This window comes from Onychostoma macrolepis, chromosome 04, assembly GCF_012432095.1.
Source record: "Onychostoma macrolepis isolate SWU-2019 chromosome 04, ASM1243209v1, whole genome shotgun sequence".
In the NCBI taxonomy this organism is placed as follows: domain Eukaryota; kingdom Metazoa; phylum Chordata; class Actinopteri; order Cypriniformes; family Cyprinidae; genus Onychostoma; species Onychostoma macrolepis.
This window is the reverse complement of record NC_081158.1, coordinates 719,746-735,806: the sequence shown is the minus strand read 5'-3', so window position 1 is coordinate 735,806 and position 16,061 is coordinate 719,746. Positions and strand designations below refer to the sequence as shown.

Sequence of the window (16,061 nt, the reverse complement as noted above, 5' to 3'; positions counted from 1 at the left end):
AGGGTGGATGGAGGCGGTGCAGGTGTCTGCACAGACCTGAGGTGTCAGCACAGATCTGAGGGTGGATGGAGGCGGTGCAGGTTTCTGCACAGACCTGAGGGTGGATGGAGGCGGTGCAGGTGTCTGCACAGATCTGAGGGTGGATGCACTGTACAGAAATCCACACTGTAAAAATCTTGTACAACAAAAAAAATCTTAATACCAATTTCCCCAAGCTTTTTCTTTTTGACTTAACTTTTGTAAATAACAGTATGAACTGAAAATAAGCTGTCTGTGATACAAAAAAAAAAAGTTTATTTGAGTCAACTTGACATTATTTGTTTTCTGGAGATGTGCCACTATTCTGCAACAAATCTTTTGTAGTTGAGCCAATTCAACATTTTGTGTCTATTGGAAACAGAAGTTCTTATTAAGAATAAACAGGTTCAGATGTTCTAATCTTTTTTGGTCAGAAATAAGATTAGTGATTTATTCTAGTTCATGAGGCTGAAAACTTGATCATCGTGGTTTCTGGGGTTTTGCTAAACACTGTTCAAAGACCAAACCACCCAAGAATCAAACCACCCAACCAAAGGAAACGATCATCACTAAAACGGTAATTTTTTTTACAGTGTGGAGGTGATTACCTGAGGGTGGATGGAGGTGTAGGCCTGATTTGACTGCCGGACCAATTGTCATCATCCTCATCCTCACTGGACAAAATCACTCGCCTAGAAATTTATAATATACAAGCACAATCAATGAGTTAAAGCATTTTAAAAACAGGTGGTTACAAAATATATATACATTTTGGACAACAAGTGATACCACTATACACAGGGTTCGTACACATTTCCACCAGAGAATTTCCATGACTGATCTATATACAGTATGACAACACTCTGGGTACAAGAGAGACCATCACATGGATTTTTAACATCTGTTCCAATACCCCATTCCCCCTTCAGGCATGCACATCTATTTGTATACATCTCTTTTTTCCCCCTAAACATGTGATTGTTACTTTTATTAATTGATTACATTTAATTTTATTTATTGGTTAATTGTATATCTGTTGTCTACCTCCCTCGTTTTGACAGCTTTGAGCCAAATACACTTAACAAAACTTGTCCTTCCTGTGTCATTGGGAAATTCAAATTTTCATCATCCATTTAGTAGTAGTAGTTCAAATAGCATCACCTCTTTTTGCGCTTCCCCCTTCCCGTATTCTCTGTAGAATCGGACTCGGTTGGTACATCTGTGTTCTGTTCATACTTGACTAATTTTGTGCGGGCAATTTCATACATTGCTTTGGGAGACAGACAAATGAGTGGCAATTAGTTTCATTCAGAGCTAATTTAAACCGAATCAACAGAGAACTTATCATGTCAGATAATCTCATACAAATGGACACCTTACCGACTTTTCTCTTGACAGTCAACTTGTATGTCGCCCAGTCAGTGTGAGGGTCCTGTTGCTCTATGACTGCCTTAGCCATGTTCGTCCTTGCTGGTGGCCAGTAGCATTCATCCTCCTCAGGCCCGATAAACCATTTGGTCGGTATAACTGCCAATCCTCCACTATTTATAAATTCAACTATCGCGAAAGGTAACATGCTTAAAGAAAAACAAATACATACAAAAAATTAAAACAATAAAATGAATAAATAAATAAAAAAAATAGCACACTAGTGCAGGAGTGGCAATGCCACGTATCCAGTCTTGAGTGGCAATAACACCATTTTTGTTTTTAACTCCTCCACAGGTAACAGCTGCTAGTCTTCAGATAAATTAAAAACAAACAGAATTCCAAGACATGATGAGTCCATTGGATAGGTGAAAAAGGATTTGGCAGTTTCAAAAAGAAATTACACAGGACTTTAACAGTTCCAGAATGTGACAAAATGTTCCGCACAATAAGAATCCTTCCCCCTACAGAAAAACAGTCATCGCCACAAGAGGAGGAGATCAGTGTCTGTCCATCATTGTAACGCCTGTATTGTTCCCATGTTGCAATTGATTTAATCAATGGTCCAGAAAAGTGGAGCTGTTTAAGTGGGCTGAAAACTGATGTGGTCTTTTGGCTTGCCACTTTCTGCTTCTCATGGATCCGCCTGACGAGTTGTTGGACAGGGTTTTGAGGCCGACGGACAAGTTTTTTCAGTTTACCTAAAAATGTCTCAAAGGGAAAAGCTGAAACACTATCTAACGGGCCGAATTTTCGTGCATCTTGAGCTAGGTGGATCAATGAATGCATGTTATAGCTGACAAATTCAGTGCCATAAATTGCAGCAAAATCTGTTACAAAGAGTTTCAAAATCTCCTCAGCATAGTCACAATTGTCAGGAGAACATAAGGCAGGACTCAGAAGAATTCTCATAGATACCGATAGAAGTAAAAAGTTTCTGTACATTCTACTGGGTATATTATTGAGGAGAACAACAGGGCCAGTGTAAAGTAAAATTGCGAAGCTCTGTAGCTTTCCATGTGCTGAATTCAAACAAGGATCGTGGTTTCCTTGCAAAATTGCTAGGTAAATATTGCCTGATAGAAACCATATATGCTGACATTACAACAAAAAACTTCATAGATTGCCTGCATTTCAGCGGCCCCTTCAACCAAAGAAATATTAACTTACGCATTGCCCCCAAGCACACAAGGTGCATATAATCTAACACAAAACTGGTAACTAATCCTATACCCAGATCATTTAGGGGGGAGGCTGACAGTTGGTGCTGTTGATAGCCTTGCCTACCAAATTGCTCATCTGTCCTGAGCTCTGCTGATATTTCAGGATAAGCCACCTTCCCATTAATGTACTGGCCTTTTTGAGTGCACCTCTCACACCCATAATAGCCTGTATGGCCTTTGGAGCATTTAAGAAAGGCACGAGCAGGTGCATCACAAATAAAAGCATCGGGTAATGGTACCCTGAAATGTAGACCATTGTACACAATACCACTCTGAGAAACGGCTTTCATATCTACAATGAATTCTTGTAAATACTCTTGCACATTTGCGGGTTTGGACGCACCTGAGTACACTCCAATTACAAAGACACTACACTCTGGAATTTCCTTAATCATACCCAGAATAGGCCACAGACTCATACTGGAGCTACGGAATAAGGGCAATCCATCGATGTTAATTCGAAGTGTGAGAGTATCAGTCACATTTGCTAAATGCCCTAAAGATGTTAGTTCAGCTATGAGAGCATTTTCGATTCCAAAGTGGTAGTAGGACCCCCCAGCCATATTCGCCACAATCTGTCAGTGGACATAAGAGTTCTGCCATCCATTGGGATATCAAGGCCCTTTCTCCTTAGGATTTTAAGAAGTGCAGACAGCGCTGTTTGTGATATGTTGAATTCTGCAGCCCACTCTGCAAGCCTACGCGAATCATCATCATTATCATCTTCCAAGTCAGAACATTCATCTCCATGCAAATCACAGTCACTATCACAACCAGGCATATCACCTGGCACCCAGTTTTCAAAATCCAAATCATCAAATGAGGAAATGTTAAAATCATAAAAAGAATCTGAGGAATTTTCATCTTCTAAATCATTTGAGGAATTCTCAAAACAGTTCTGATCACAAGCATCATAGAAAGTGTCCGTGGAATCTTCGCTTTCAGTATGCTCTAACAAATCATCCAGTGGGTATTCCTTTTCAGAATTATGTGTCAACAAATCATCAATCATAGACTCCTTTTCAAGGAGACGCAAATGTTCCTCCACTTTCGCTGATATTTTCCTCCTTTTAGTTCTTTCTGAACACTCCATTATTTCTATAAAAAAATAGAAAATAAAAAAAAAGCATTTTAGTTTTTAGCTATGATTACAGGGGATCGGGAATGACAAACTGTTACAATTGCAAATCATATAGTTTGGTGAAGCATGTATTAATGTGGCTGATTTTACCAACTGTTCTTATAGTAGCCTTCAATTTGATCAGTACACTATTTGAAAGATAGCATTAATCTCTGTTAAGGCCTAACCTTTTACTATCGTGTGTCAATTGATTTCGATTAATATGCGCGAGGGAGAGAGAGCAAGACAGCGCTCACGTTGTTTGAAGACGGTGAGAGTCTTGTGCCAGGCGGGGCTCTCTCTCTGCTCGTTCTTATATTCGCCCAGGCACACAGCAGTCATTCACCGATAAAATAATTTGGCGGCCACGAAAAAAAATGCAGGAAAACCCCTGCATCAGTCGGCCTATGTAGCTAAGGTGCATGGCAATATGGAACTTTGGAAAACACTGTCGATTAATCCACAATATTAAACGACGCATTAAACAATTCACACGTCGCCTTAATGTAACAGACAAATAAACATATTTATGTAGATAAATGAGTCCCTTATTACTATGGAAAACCCTTCCACGTCGCTATTTGTTCCATTTAAGAGGTGAATTCGTAGTGCAGCAGTTAAACTCCGCTTCTCTGTGTGCTCCCTGGCGGGAGTATTGGCACACCCTAGCCGATAAAACATTGCTGACATTCAAATGGACTTTCATCAGTGTTTTTGCTTTAACGTTAACTGTAAATGCAACAAGTGCAAACATTAAAACGTCACCAGCTGGTAAAAGCGGAGAAATGGGCATTTTACAGCTTTTTTTTTAACAGCTTGCTATTAACTATGCCTGTTCGACTGCCTTTGCTAACAAGTTCACAACCAAATTCTTCTAAATATATTCAAGTCAACCACTCAAAATAAGCTCAAAATATGCATGATATTGACTTAATAAATTAAACTCGTCTGTTCAACGCGCAGCTTTAACCAGGTTTAATTAACCTTACCAAAGCTACACAGCTACCTCACTGGTTTACATTCGCTAAAAGCTAGTTCCAGACCTCTTAACTAATACTTTCCAAAAAAGCTTTTGGTTAACATACATCATACGGTAAAATCATCCCGTTTATTATACATTGAGTTAGATTCTTACCTGTCTTTTGTCCACACGACACTGTAATGGATCCTTAACGGACATCAGACTCAAAGGCGGCAAAGTTGTTGCTGGGCAAACTTCTTTCGCTCGGTGATGGGGGTGGAGCTTTCCAGATGTGCGCGCACTGCTTACTTTAGGGTTTGAACCATATTTTAATATTTTGTGAGGAAACCTGCTGTGGCAAACTTGTCTGTTGAAAGTCATATAGTGCTTAAGACCACTATTAAATTGCTATGGCTTCTAAATAGCTTAATAGTCTAATAAAATTTGTATAAAAAGTGGACCTAGCCCAGTGGCTATTGTTAAAAATAGCATACATGTCTGACATAATCAATTTTGAATATATTATATATGAAAACTTAGGTAATATCTTAGGAGTGGAGCCCAGCTGGAGCCCACTTAATTTAGCCCATCTACTGCCCATGTGGGGCCCAACAACAAAGCCCACTCTGAGCCCATGCCCAGCCAAAGCCCAACTAGCCCAAGTGAGGCCCATGTGGGCCCCAAGTGGACGTGTTTGCAGGAACACTGGCAATAAATCAATATATTTTAATGATTTCTGAAGGATCATATGACTCTGAAAACTGGAGTAACAGCTGATAAAAAATTCTGATTTGCATCGCTAAATGAAATGAAATTAATGTAGCCTTTATTTCTGCAAGCGTAAATATTGTGAAAATATCAATATTAATTGTGTCTATAGGCAAAGTCATTCTTCCTGGAACTAACGCGGGTTTGGCGGGTGTTTATTTCATACTCTGTGACAGCTTATTTAATGAATAAATTATACATTGTATTTAATGTGTAAGGTACATGTACAACAAACTGGTAATGTCATAGTGGTATCGTGTACTGTAATCGAATCTATACCTGTGGAACCGACAGCACACGCGGTTCGTCTAATAAAGATCTTCATAGCTAGCAAACCATAGCCTTTGCAGATTTACTTTCAACTGATTGTTGATCCAAAGCCACGTCTTCAACGCTCTTGATGTTCTTAAACTTTCTGTTATCTGAGTGAGAACCGCTTCCGACGACTCAGCGCGTGCGGCAGGGAACTGAACGAATCATTCAAACTGATTCGCGAACCAATTCACTGGTTTGCCAACTGGTTTGATCAAGCCTTTGAACAGAATTGACTCAAAAGAATGAATCATTCGCGAAAGGGCATCGCTCATTGCCCAGAGAAAAAGTAGACGGCGCATTTGAAATAAATTGGTAAAAGGATTTTTAACTTGTATTGCATTAAGATAAAGTAACGAGAGGAGCGTCACCCACAGTAACGAAGTAAAAGTACCGTTTTTTCACTAAAATGTACTTGAGTAAGAGTAAAAGTACCCATTTTTAAATGTACTCTAAAAGTATTAGTTACCCAAAAAAATTTTACTCGTTACTACCCACCTCTGTTTTTTGGTCTCTTGTTTCTCATTTTCCTCTTGACAATACCCCATAGATTCTATCGGGTTCAGGTCTGGTGAGTTTGCTGGCCAGTCAAGCACACCAACACCATGGTCATTTAACCAACTTTTGGTGCTTTTGGCAGTGTGGGCAGGTGCCAAATCCTGCTGGAAAATGAAATCAGCATCTTTAAAAAGTTGGTCAGCAGAAGGAAGCATGAAGTGCTCCAAAATTTCTTGGTAAACGGGTGCAGTGACTTTGCTTTTCAAAAAACACAATGGACCAACACCAGCAGATGACATTGCACCCCAAATCATCACAGACTGTGGAAACTTAACACTGGACTTCAAGCAGCTTGGGCTATGAGCTTCTCCACCCTTCCTCCAGACTCTAGGACCTTGGTTTCCAAATGAAATACAAAACTTGCTCTCATCTGAAAAGAGGACTTTGAACCACTGGGCAACAGTCCAGTTCTTCTTCTCCTTAGCCCAGGTAAGACGCCTCTGACATTGTCTGTGGTTCAGGAGTGGCTTAACAAGAGGAATACGACAACTGTAGCCAAATTGGCTCTTGATGCCTTGACCCCAGCCTCAGTCCATTCCTTGTGAAGTTCACCCAAATTCTTGAATGGATTTTGCTTGACAATCCTCATAAGGCTGCGTTTCTTTCGGTTGGTTGTGCATCTTTTTCTTCCACAGTTTTTCCTTCCACTCAACTTTCTGTTAACATGCTTGGATACAGCACTCTGTGAACAGCCAGCTTCTTCGGCCATGAATGTTTGTGGCTTACCCTCCTTGTGAAGGGTGTCGATGATTGTCTTCCCCATGATTGTGTAGCCTAGTGAACCAAACTGAGAGACCATTTTGAAGGCTCAGGAAACCTTTGCAGATGTTTTGAGTTGATTAGCTGATTGGCATGTCACCATATTCTAATTTGTTGAGATAGTGAATTGGTGGGTTTTTGTTAAATGTGAGCCAAAATCATCACAATTAAAAGAACCCAAGACTTAAACTACGGCAGTCTGTGTGCATTGAATTTATTTAATACATGAGTTTCACAATTTGAGTTGAATTACTGAAATAAATGAACTTTTCCATGACATTATAATTTATTGAGATGCACCTGTACACATTAATACAAACATCTTCAGACATACACAATGTGCACGTTCTTGTGTGTATCTATGCACATACATGTACTACATGGATACATACAATTACACACAAACATCTGCAGACATAGATAATGTGCACGTTCTTGTATGCATCTATACACATACATACACATGTACTACATGGATACATACAATTACACACAAACGTCTGCAAACATACATAATGTGCACATGTTCTTGTATGCATGTATGTGCATTTATACAAACACCTACATACTGTACATCTGCAGTCATGCATGCATACAATTGTGGGAAGTCCTCTACCATAAATTACATCCCAACATACATCCATACCAACATCGGTACCTGCCTACCCCATACATGCATGCCTACAGTGAGGTTCTGGGAAGTGGTGTTTCTCACAAAAAAAAAGGAAAAAATGTTTTTTTAATCTAAACGTGCATACATGCATTTTCTAATTATGAATTGTCATCCCTTTCACAACAGACCATCTTTTATTTACTTTAAAAAGCAAGGTTGTATTACAAGCAATTATTTATATTATTATAAGTACCTTTATATTTAGATTATCATTTAATGCGACTACCATTTATATACAACCTACTTATTCTTGTGTTTTGTCATTTCTGTGTTCATCATTTCTAAGTATCTCATATGATGAATAAAATGTTAAACCTCACACTGCATCTCTTGAGTTTTCATTTTCCATCTATTTAACTATCTGCTCCTGTTAAAAACCATTTTGGTTCATGTATAATCTGGAAGATTGATATACTCTTTATTCCTGTTAGACTACATATAAAACTGTTCATTTTGACCTCATCACACTGAAAGCTTTCTTTTTCAAACTTGCTCATTGTGTTAAGCAACTGATGTATGATGTGAAACTGACGCAGAAACAGTACCTTTACATCCTAGGTGAAGCATCTTTTAAAAATGACGTGTAATGTTGCATCACCTCAATTCCTTTATTCAATAACATTGTATCAAACTTCATTCATTTTTGATTAGAAATAAACTCCTTGTTTATGTTGTGTTCATGTTCATTGAAGTTTTTCAAACGTTTTCAAACATTCAAACGTAGGCCCAAAGCCGTTGATAGGGGCAGCCTACTGGAGATGGACAATATTGGTTACATTCTGTGAAGCAGACATAGCTGAAGGTCCAGCCCCAGGAAATATTGGATTAAGTAGATGTGATTTCCTGCATTCTAGTGGATTTTTGGGCGGTCTGCTAAAGATGTGCAATACCTGAACTTATTCGGATTCATGTTCGGCATAATGACTTGTAGGGCCTTCTAGACTTGAGCTGAACATTCAACCAGAAAACTATTGTTGTGCCTAAATGACTGCCTATGTACCACAATAAAGCCTTATTCATAGACCAGTGTTTAAGATTTGACCTAGGTAGGTTGATTGATATTATGATTAGAATGGTATTAAACTAATTCTTAACTGAAACCTAGTCTATGTTGTGAATAATTGTATTCTTAAGAGCACTTGATGATTAATGTTCAGCCAAAAACGACACAAGATTAGTTAGGGAGGGATATTATTCTTCCCACCACATGGGCCATCAGAAACAAATATTGTGCTTAAACAGTGCAACTTTTTCAAGCAATAAAACGAATGCATTTCAAAAATAACTAAAATGAGGCATAATCAGTATCAGATGCAGATCAGAAGCTGGGTAAAGTCCTTGTCTATGATCTGTGGGCATGGTTATACTGGCCTGTGGCCTTCTTGGAGGCCTTGATGATATCTGAGGGGGGCTCCCATTTGAAGCAGGGCTCCAGATTGGCCATCTTTATGGTCATTATTGATGACAGGGTGCCATCCAATGCTAGGCTGTTTCTTCTCTTGGTTTTGTTCAGTCCCACAACTGAAAACACCCTCTCAGCATCTGCGTTTGCATGGGGCAACACCAGGACCAGTTTGGCGATGGCAGCAAGCCTCTCGAGTTCTTTGGCTCCTATCACCTATGGAAAATGTGCCAAGAACACAATGGAAGAACATACCTTGATTTTTGATTGATTAATACTGTAAGTATACTGTAGGTTGATCCATTAACAAAGTAAAGATAAAAACATGCATGTTGCAAATTATGCATGATACATATGCATGCAACAATTTTTAAGCAACAGATGTAGCCAAGCCACACCTGCCAAAAGGAAAGACAAAAAAAAAAAAAAAGTTTACCTTATGTTTCCATTTCAGCCCAGAAGCTTTCCATTTCAGTTTTGTCCTGCAGGGATATCATTGGCATGGTCTGATAATTTAGAAACTCCTCACCCAGAAGGTCATGCTCCTCTGGCCCATGGTATGGGAGGAGATGGGGAAACCTATTTATGAAAGTAGAGTTACAAGTTGTTAAGTTTTAGGTATACTGTCATCAACCAGCAGCAGTTTATACGCATCTTTGAGGAGAAGCCACATAAGAATAGCTCATGTGCAGTTTAGGAGTGAACATACCTCATCATAAAACGCAGGGTATTTTAGCTAAGATGATAGACAATAATTAGAGAAAAAAAAACCTAACCTTTCAACAAAAGTACAGGACATCTTCAGTGTCACTTTCAGCCCTCTGCCGTACATCTACGAATTTTGCATGTTTGATCAGTGGCTCTTCCAGTGGCAGCTTCTTAAATGCATAGTCCACAGCACTTGTCAGGAAACAACACAGCTTCATGGAATACATCCACCTGCTGTGGTGTGATGTCACCCTCGTCGAGTAATCTGTTAAGTTTAGCCCTGGTTGTGAATCCAACTTTCTTCCTGTCACAGTTACAGCATATCAGGTTAACAGAAATGGTTTATCATGCTGATGCGGCAATATATAGCTAGACACATACGGCAAGAATCCAACCAGAAGCTCACGGTTAATGGAAGGACTACCACAAACCTTACTAGGTTTCTACTCATGAAGTGGCAAAAGGCTAGGTACAAGGCTAAATATCACATATCACAGTGTTTGATCATAATAATAGTCAAACACTAACCTGGTAAATGGTTTGCCTTCTCTTTAAAGGCAATTTCACAAGGCTCCTCATGGCCCTGCAGAGCTGCTGGAACCATAAACTTGGGACATAGCTTGCGTACAAATTTCACAATCTATAACAGACATTTAAAAAAAATAGTAGGTGAAACCTGTTTTAGAGGATCCCTGCAGATATCAGCAAGAAACACAGAATGGAAAAAAACAGCTAAATCCAATCCCACCTCATCATGTAACAAAAATATTGACGACTGCTCTCTCTGAAGAAGCAAGTTGAAAGAAGTGAAAGTTGGTACGGTGGCTTGGAAGAAAAGCAGGTACACTTCTGTCATAGGGTCAGTGAATGTCTGCACAAGCCTCTTGAACCTGGCCTGATTTTCATCTTGAATCAATCAATAAATAACACAAAACAAGAGGTTGTCATTAATACAAGTATGTGACTAACAATCCATGTAGTTGCTGCATAATAACGTGTTCGTCAGTCTGTCCTGTCTCCTGCGCTCTCTGTCCTGTGTGTTGCTCCTCTGTTTGTCCTGTCGTTTCCATCAGTCGTTCTGGCTGTTCTGACAGTGTGTTTGTCTGTCTTTTCTCACTTGGCTGGTTCTTTAAATAAATTAAAAGGTTTCACTTTTGTCCTGGCAAAGGTCTCTTACGGGACATCTTTGAAACCTTAAAGAATGTATGGTCATGTTGGTTTAATAACTCTACTCTCAGTTACAAAAACATGCCTACTTCTATTGCACAAATTTCCTGTATTTATGTTAGGTTCTTTGTAATACATCTTACCTGTTTGAAGTGCTGTTTGGTCCTGCAGAAAAAGTCTTCATGCACAGTGAGCCCTTTTCTTTGGCCTGTTAATAAAAAGATAATTGCCATGTGAGTAAATAAACAATGCTATGAGCTGATGTTTTGAGCATGCAGTATACCACAAAGTTAAAAAGGTGCTTTCCTGCTGCTTGTTATGACAGCGTAGTTTACATTCACCACACTAAATCATGTTCACAGACACACACACACAAACACAAAAAAAATAATTTCTTTCAAGATTTAAAGTTTAAGAGAGTGAGTACTCAATTGGACGACATTTCATTGTTACATACCCAGTCTCAGCTCATTCATCATCAGACTTCTCCGAAGTGCACGAAGGACCCTTGGAAGTGCTTAAGACGCTCTGCCTTTGCAGGATTTACTAATTGCGCCACCAGGTGTTCCAGATTGCCGCTCCTGTCGCATAGCAAAGGTGCGAGAGGAGAGCTGCCCTCCTGACAGGACAGGTGGAGCCAGAGTTGATAATGGAGGAGACGGTGATGTACCTCAGGCTTAGCCAAGACCGAGGCCAGGTAAATTACACTGGTTTGCTGCGTCCTTAATTGCTGGATTACAACTTTAAATGCAGGTACTGCTTGGAGATTACTTGAATAATGGGAAAACTACAAAATACACACACACACACACACACACACATAGCAGTTCAAATGCTGACTCATATCTTACAAAGGTGCGATTTTATATAGTTCATTGTCTTGACCATGCATTTGTAGACAGGTTTGCAACCCGGATTTTTTAGGCAGTTAAGCATAAAAATAAAATGGTGATAAATAAATAAACAAATAGGGCATCGAACAGCTCAATGTTCGGCGGCAGCTGTGACAGCTGACCAGTGCCCTGCATGGCCGGTCTGAGTCCTTCAGATGCAGCCTCTGATATAGTTAGCATCAATTTGTTAATATTCTGACAAAATGTTGTTGCTTTCATTTTCAAAATAATCAGTGGTGGACTGCAAGGAAGTACATTTAAGTATTCTCATACAAATGTGAAGTACTAAGTTTTCTTCTCTTTTTTTCTCACAGGACAGCAACACTACAAAAATATGGTCTTTTACAACATGACGCATTGTTGTAGATTAAACCCAACAGTATATGAAGTAGGCAACTTTAAATTTAACAACCTTGAACATATTCAGAAGTAAAATGCAACACACATTAGTGCAGCAGTAATATTAATGCAAACCATCCTGACTAATTCTTTTTCAGAACAATACTGTAAATACCTTTACTTTTACTCTCAATACCTTAAGTGTATTAGAGTATGCAAGATAACACTTTTAATTAGAGGATAATTCACCCAAAAATTCTGTAATCATTTACTCATCCTCAAGTTTTTCCAGGTTTGGAATTTTCTTTTCTGGTTGAACTATCCCTTTAACTAAGGTTTTCTTTTAAATATGACTAGTAGTTTTTCCCCAGTGTGGTATTAGTAGTTACAAGTAGTTTACTAAAATATCTCATTATTTCTTCTACCAATTACTTCGTCATAGCTCTAAACAATTTCTCTTTTCCTTTTTTCCCTAAATCAGACCAGACCCTGTACTGCAGGATAAAGCTGAATGTGCCAGCGCTGGACAGGTTTTTAATGGTTTTGGGCTGAGCAGGGAGGCTCTGACAGTGCTGCTTGATCTTCTGAGAAGTGCCACAATCCAGACCCTGGTGTTTCTCTTCTGTCTGGCCAGTGGTGCATCATACAGAGTGGTCTCCAGAGTGTTGGACATGCCTCGTTCCACTGTCCACCGCACTGTCCTCCGAGTCGCTGAGGAGGTGCTGGCCAGTCACCAAGAGATTCACCTCCTGAAGACCCCAGAACACCTGGAGGCAGGGCTGGGCTCAAAATTGATGTTGTTTTTCTCATGTTAAATCTAAGCTATGTTGTAAATAGTTGTAAAAAGTACTTTCAGTACTGTATAGAACAATTTGTTTTAATGTTTAAAACATTTATTTACAGGACAAAAAAATAAATGTATAGAAGAATGTTTTGTAAGCTGCATTAAAAATGAACAATGTACATAATTACTTCCCTTTTATTTACACGTGAATATGCATAACAAAAAATACAAAATGTACAAAAAGTACTCATTTACAAATAAATTACATTACAAAAATGAATAATGTATACAACTTATGATTTCATTTTTAACTTGCATCACAAAATAAACTACAGAAATTGGTTGTTTCATTGACAACGTGACAAAAAAAGATACTGAAAAATTTTAAAGTACCCATTTTTTCCACTGTTTTCTCTTCTTGAGAGAAGGGTTAATAAATAATTTATTGTCTCTCCAGTGCACTTCTCTCCTCTGTCTCTCTCTGGAGTTTGATGTCCTCTCTGAGTAGCTTCACCAGCTTTCACTCACTCCCTCACCTGTCCCAGGACACCTGCAATCCTAAAACAGAGCAAATAAACCATGCCTGTTAACAACAACAGCACAATGAATTTCAAATTGTGTCTAAAAAAAATGTGTCTAACTTAATTACTTTGTATTTTTTAAGTCCTTCCCCAACAGGCTCATTTTTTCCAGAATAGTTCTAAAACAAGAGAAAATGGAAACACTTATGGAAAATATTTAGACAGTGGTGCAATCTTTGAAAATATGTACAACATATTTAAACATATGTAAAAATTGGTGCAGCATTAGAAAATATGACAGCAGGGCATGCATACAAAATACTGAAGTGTTCAAGTTTGGTTAAAACATTTGTGGACATATCTTACATGACAGCACTACAAAACACAACAAAAGTAAAGACTATTGCCTTATATAGTGGTTGTCTTATTGTTTGTGGGCTTTGTGGTAAAAATCCCTGGCTTTTAACACTTGTTTCGCTAGGTATTTGAGTAAATGAAAACACAAAACTTACATTTCAATGTGAATTCCCCCACAGAGCTCTCATCCGCCGTCGTCATCTGCGCGCTATGAATTCTGGGATATGGTAGGGTGCGAAGTGTCCATCGGATGTACACTTCATTTTCCTGGGAAACGGAGGGTGCATTTGATGTCACTTTATAATTACGGCAGACTCCGTCGCACCGCGGTGACGCAATCGGCCTTGGAATGCGGTCTTCGGAAGGCGCATCCTGAATTGGGACAGCTTACGTCGTGACGCTGTGACACAATCGCGCTTGAAATACGCCCCTTGGAGTCCACGCACTTCAGTTTGGGACAGCCCACTGTGACGCATTCGCACTTAAAATGCGCACTTCAAAGTGCGTACACTTAGCTTTGGGACACAGCTAGTGTCTCTGTGTCTTGTGTTTACCCTCCTCTTGTGCCCTTATTTGGTGTTCCTGTTCCTGTCCTTGTTTAATGTCATCATCAGTTAATTAGTCCCCAGCCGTGTGTTATTAATTATCTAGTTTTCCCCAGTGTTTATAAGCCCTGTGTTTCCCTGCCTCAGTGTCCAGTCTTAAACGTCATTCTAAATGTCAATCTGTTTGTCTACCCCCGAGTTCCATGTTCAATAAAAGGACTATTGAATATTCTCCTCGTCTCCTTGCCCAAGCCGAAGTGTGACACACGGTTGTACTCACCTCATTTCAATACTGTATTTATAAATACTGTATTATTAATAATTCTCTATACTGTATTTCCAGCAGAGGTGGAAAGAGGTCAGAGAAAGACAATTAGACTCTGCCAGTCTACTGTTAGCAACAATAAACATCAAGAGAAAGCACAAGCAGCAAAACAATGGGAAAAGTTCACAGCAGTGAAAAGAAATTCAGTGTTGCGCGTAATATAAAGCAAAGCTGGAGCAGTAAAATAGAAGATGGAAGCAATGAAAACCTACCAATATTTAAACTCCAGCTGAAGGAAACATGGCAGAACAGTGATGGATTATGCAGAAGATGCACATTTGGGAAAGAAAATGCAAAACCGAACAAGACCATTATGATGATCGGAGCCACAGGTGCAGGAAAAACCACTCTAATCAACAGCATGATCAACTACATTCTGGGAGTGCAATGGGAAGACGACTTCTGGTTTGTGCTGATAGATGAAAGGAAGCAGAAATCCCAGGCTGAAAGTCAGACATCGGAGATTACAGCATATCAGATCAATCACATGAATGGTTTCCACACTGAATATTCTCTGACTATTGTGGACACACCAGGCTTCAGTGACACCAGAGGAATTTCACATGACCAGAAAATCACAAAACAGATTCAGGATTTATTTTCTGCCCGAGGAGGAATCGACTGCATTGATGCCGTGTGTTTTGTAGTACAGGCTTCACTTGCCCGTCTGACACAAATACAGAAATACATCTTTGACTCCATTCTTTCCATGTTTGGGAAGGATATCGCTGAAAACATCCTTGTAATGGTCACCTTTGCAGACGGGAAAACACCTCCTGTTCTCGAGGCCATCAAAGTCTCTGAGGTGCCCTGTTCTACCAACGAGTCTGGAGAACCACTTCACTTCAAGTTCAACAACTCTGCTGTGTTTGCTACCAATAATAAATCTGCAGAGGATGAGGAGTCTGATTGTGAAACCTTTGACCAAATGTTCTGGAATTTGGGATTTTCTAGCATGAAGAAATTCTTCACATCCCTTAACAAGATGATAACCAAGAGCTTGTCTCTGACACGGGAGGTCCTAAAAGAGCAGCAACATCTGGAAGGCCTCCAGCCCCAAATCAATGCTGGTCTGACAAAACTGGATGAAATAAAAAAAACAAGAGCTGCTCTGCAGCAGCACAAGGCTGAAATGGATGCAAACAAGGATTTTGAATTTGAAGTACAAGCAATTGTCACAAAACAGGCTACTTTTTGACC

At 39.4% G+C, this 16,061-nt stretch overlaps 1 protein-coding gene and 2 long non-coding RNA genes across 4 annotated transcripts; 1 reads left to right on the top strand and 2 right to left on the bottom strand.

Moving 5' to 3' along the window:
- Positions 1–107: 107 nt before the first annotated feature.
- On the bottom strand, positions 108–1,254 carry LOC131539363 (uncharacterized). Its single transcript, XR_009270838.1, has 3 exons — positions 1,180–1,254; positions 627–710; positions 108–148 (listed from the first exon to the last, which is right to left on the bottom strand). It is a non-coding gene; the product is annotated as an uncharacterized LOC131539363 (long non-coding RNA).
- Positions 1,255–8,742: 7,488 nt separating this feature from the next.
- On the bottom strand, positions 8,743–11,600 carry LOC131539475 (uncharacterized). Of its 2 annotated transcripts, none has more exons than XR_009270878.1 (7): positions 11,555–11,600; positions 11,241–11,305; positions 10,679–10,836; positions 10,459–10,570; positions 9,999–10,195; positions 9,659–9,801; positions 8,743–9,438 (listed from the first exon to the last, which is right to left on the bottom strand). It is a non-coding gene; the product is annotated as an uncharacterized LOC131539475 (long non-coding RNA). The 2 variants fall into 2 exon arrangements; XR_009270877.1 differs by having other exon boundaries at positions 8,745–9,438; positions 9,999–10,234.
- A 3,373-nt stretch (positions 11,601–14,973) lies between these two features.
- On the top strand, positions 14,974–16,059 carry LOC131539163 (uncharacterized). Its single transcript, XM_058773518.1, has one exon. It carries the CDS (start codon positions 14,974–14,976, stop codon positions 16,057–16,059), a length of 1,086 nt encoding a protein of 361 aa, XP_058629501.1.
- The last annotated feature ends 2 nt before the right edge of the window (positions 16,060–16,061 follow it).

Coding starts and splice junctions, on each gene's coding strand:
- LOC131539163 (XM_058773518.1), top strand. CDS start 14,974: ATGGGAAAAGTTCACAGCAGTGAAAAGAAATTCAGTGTTGCGCGTAAT.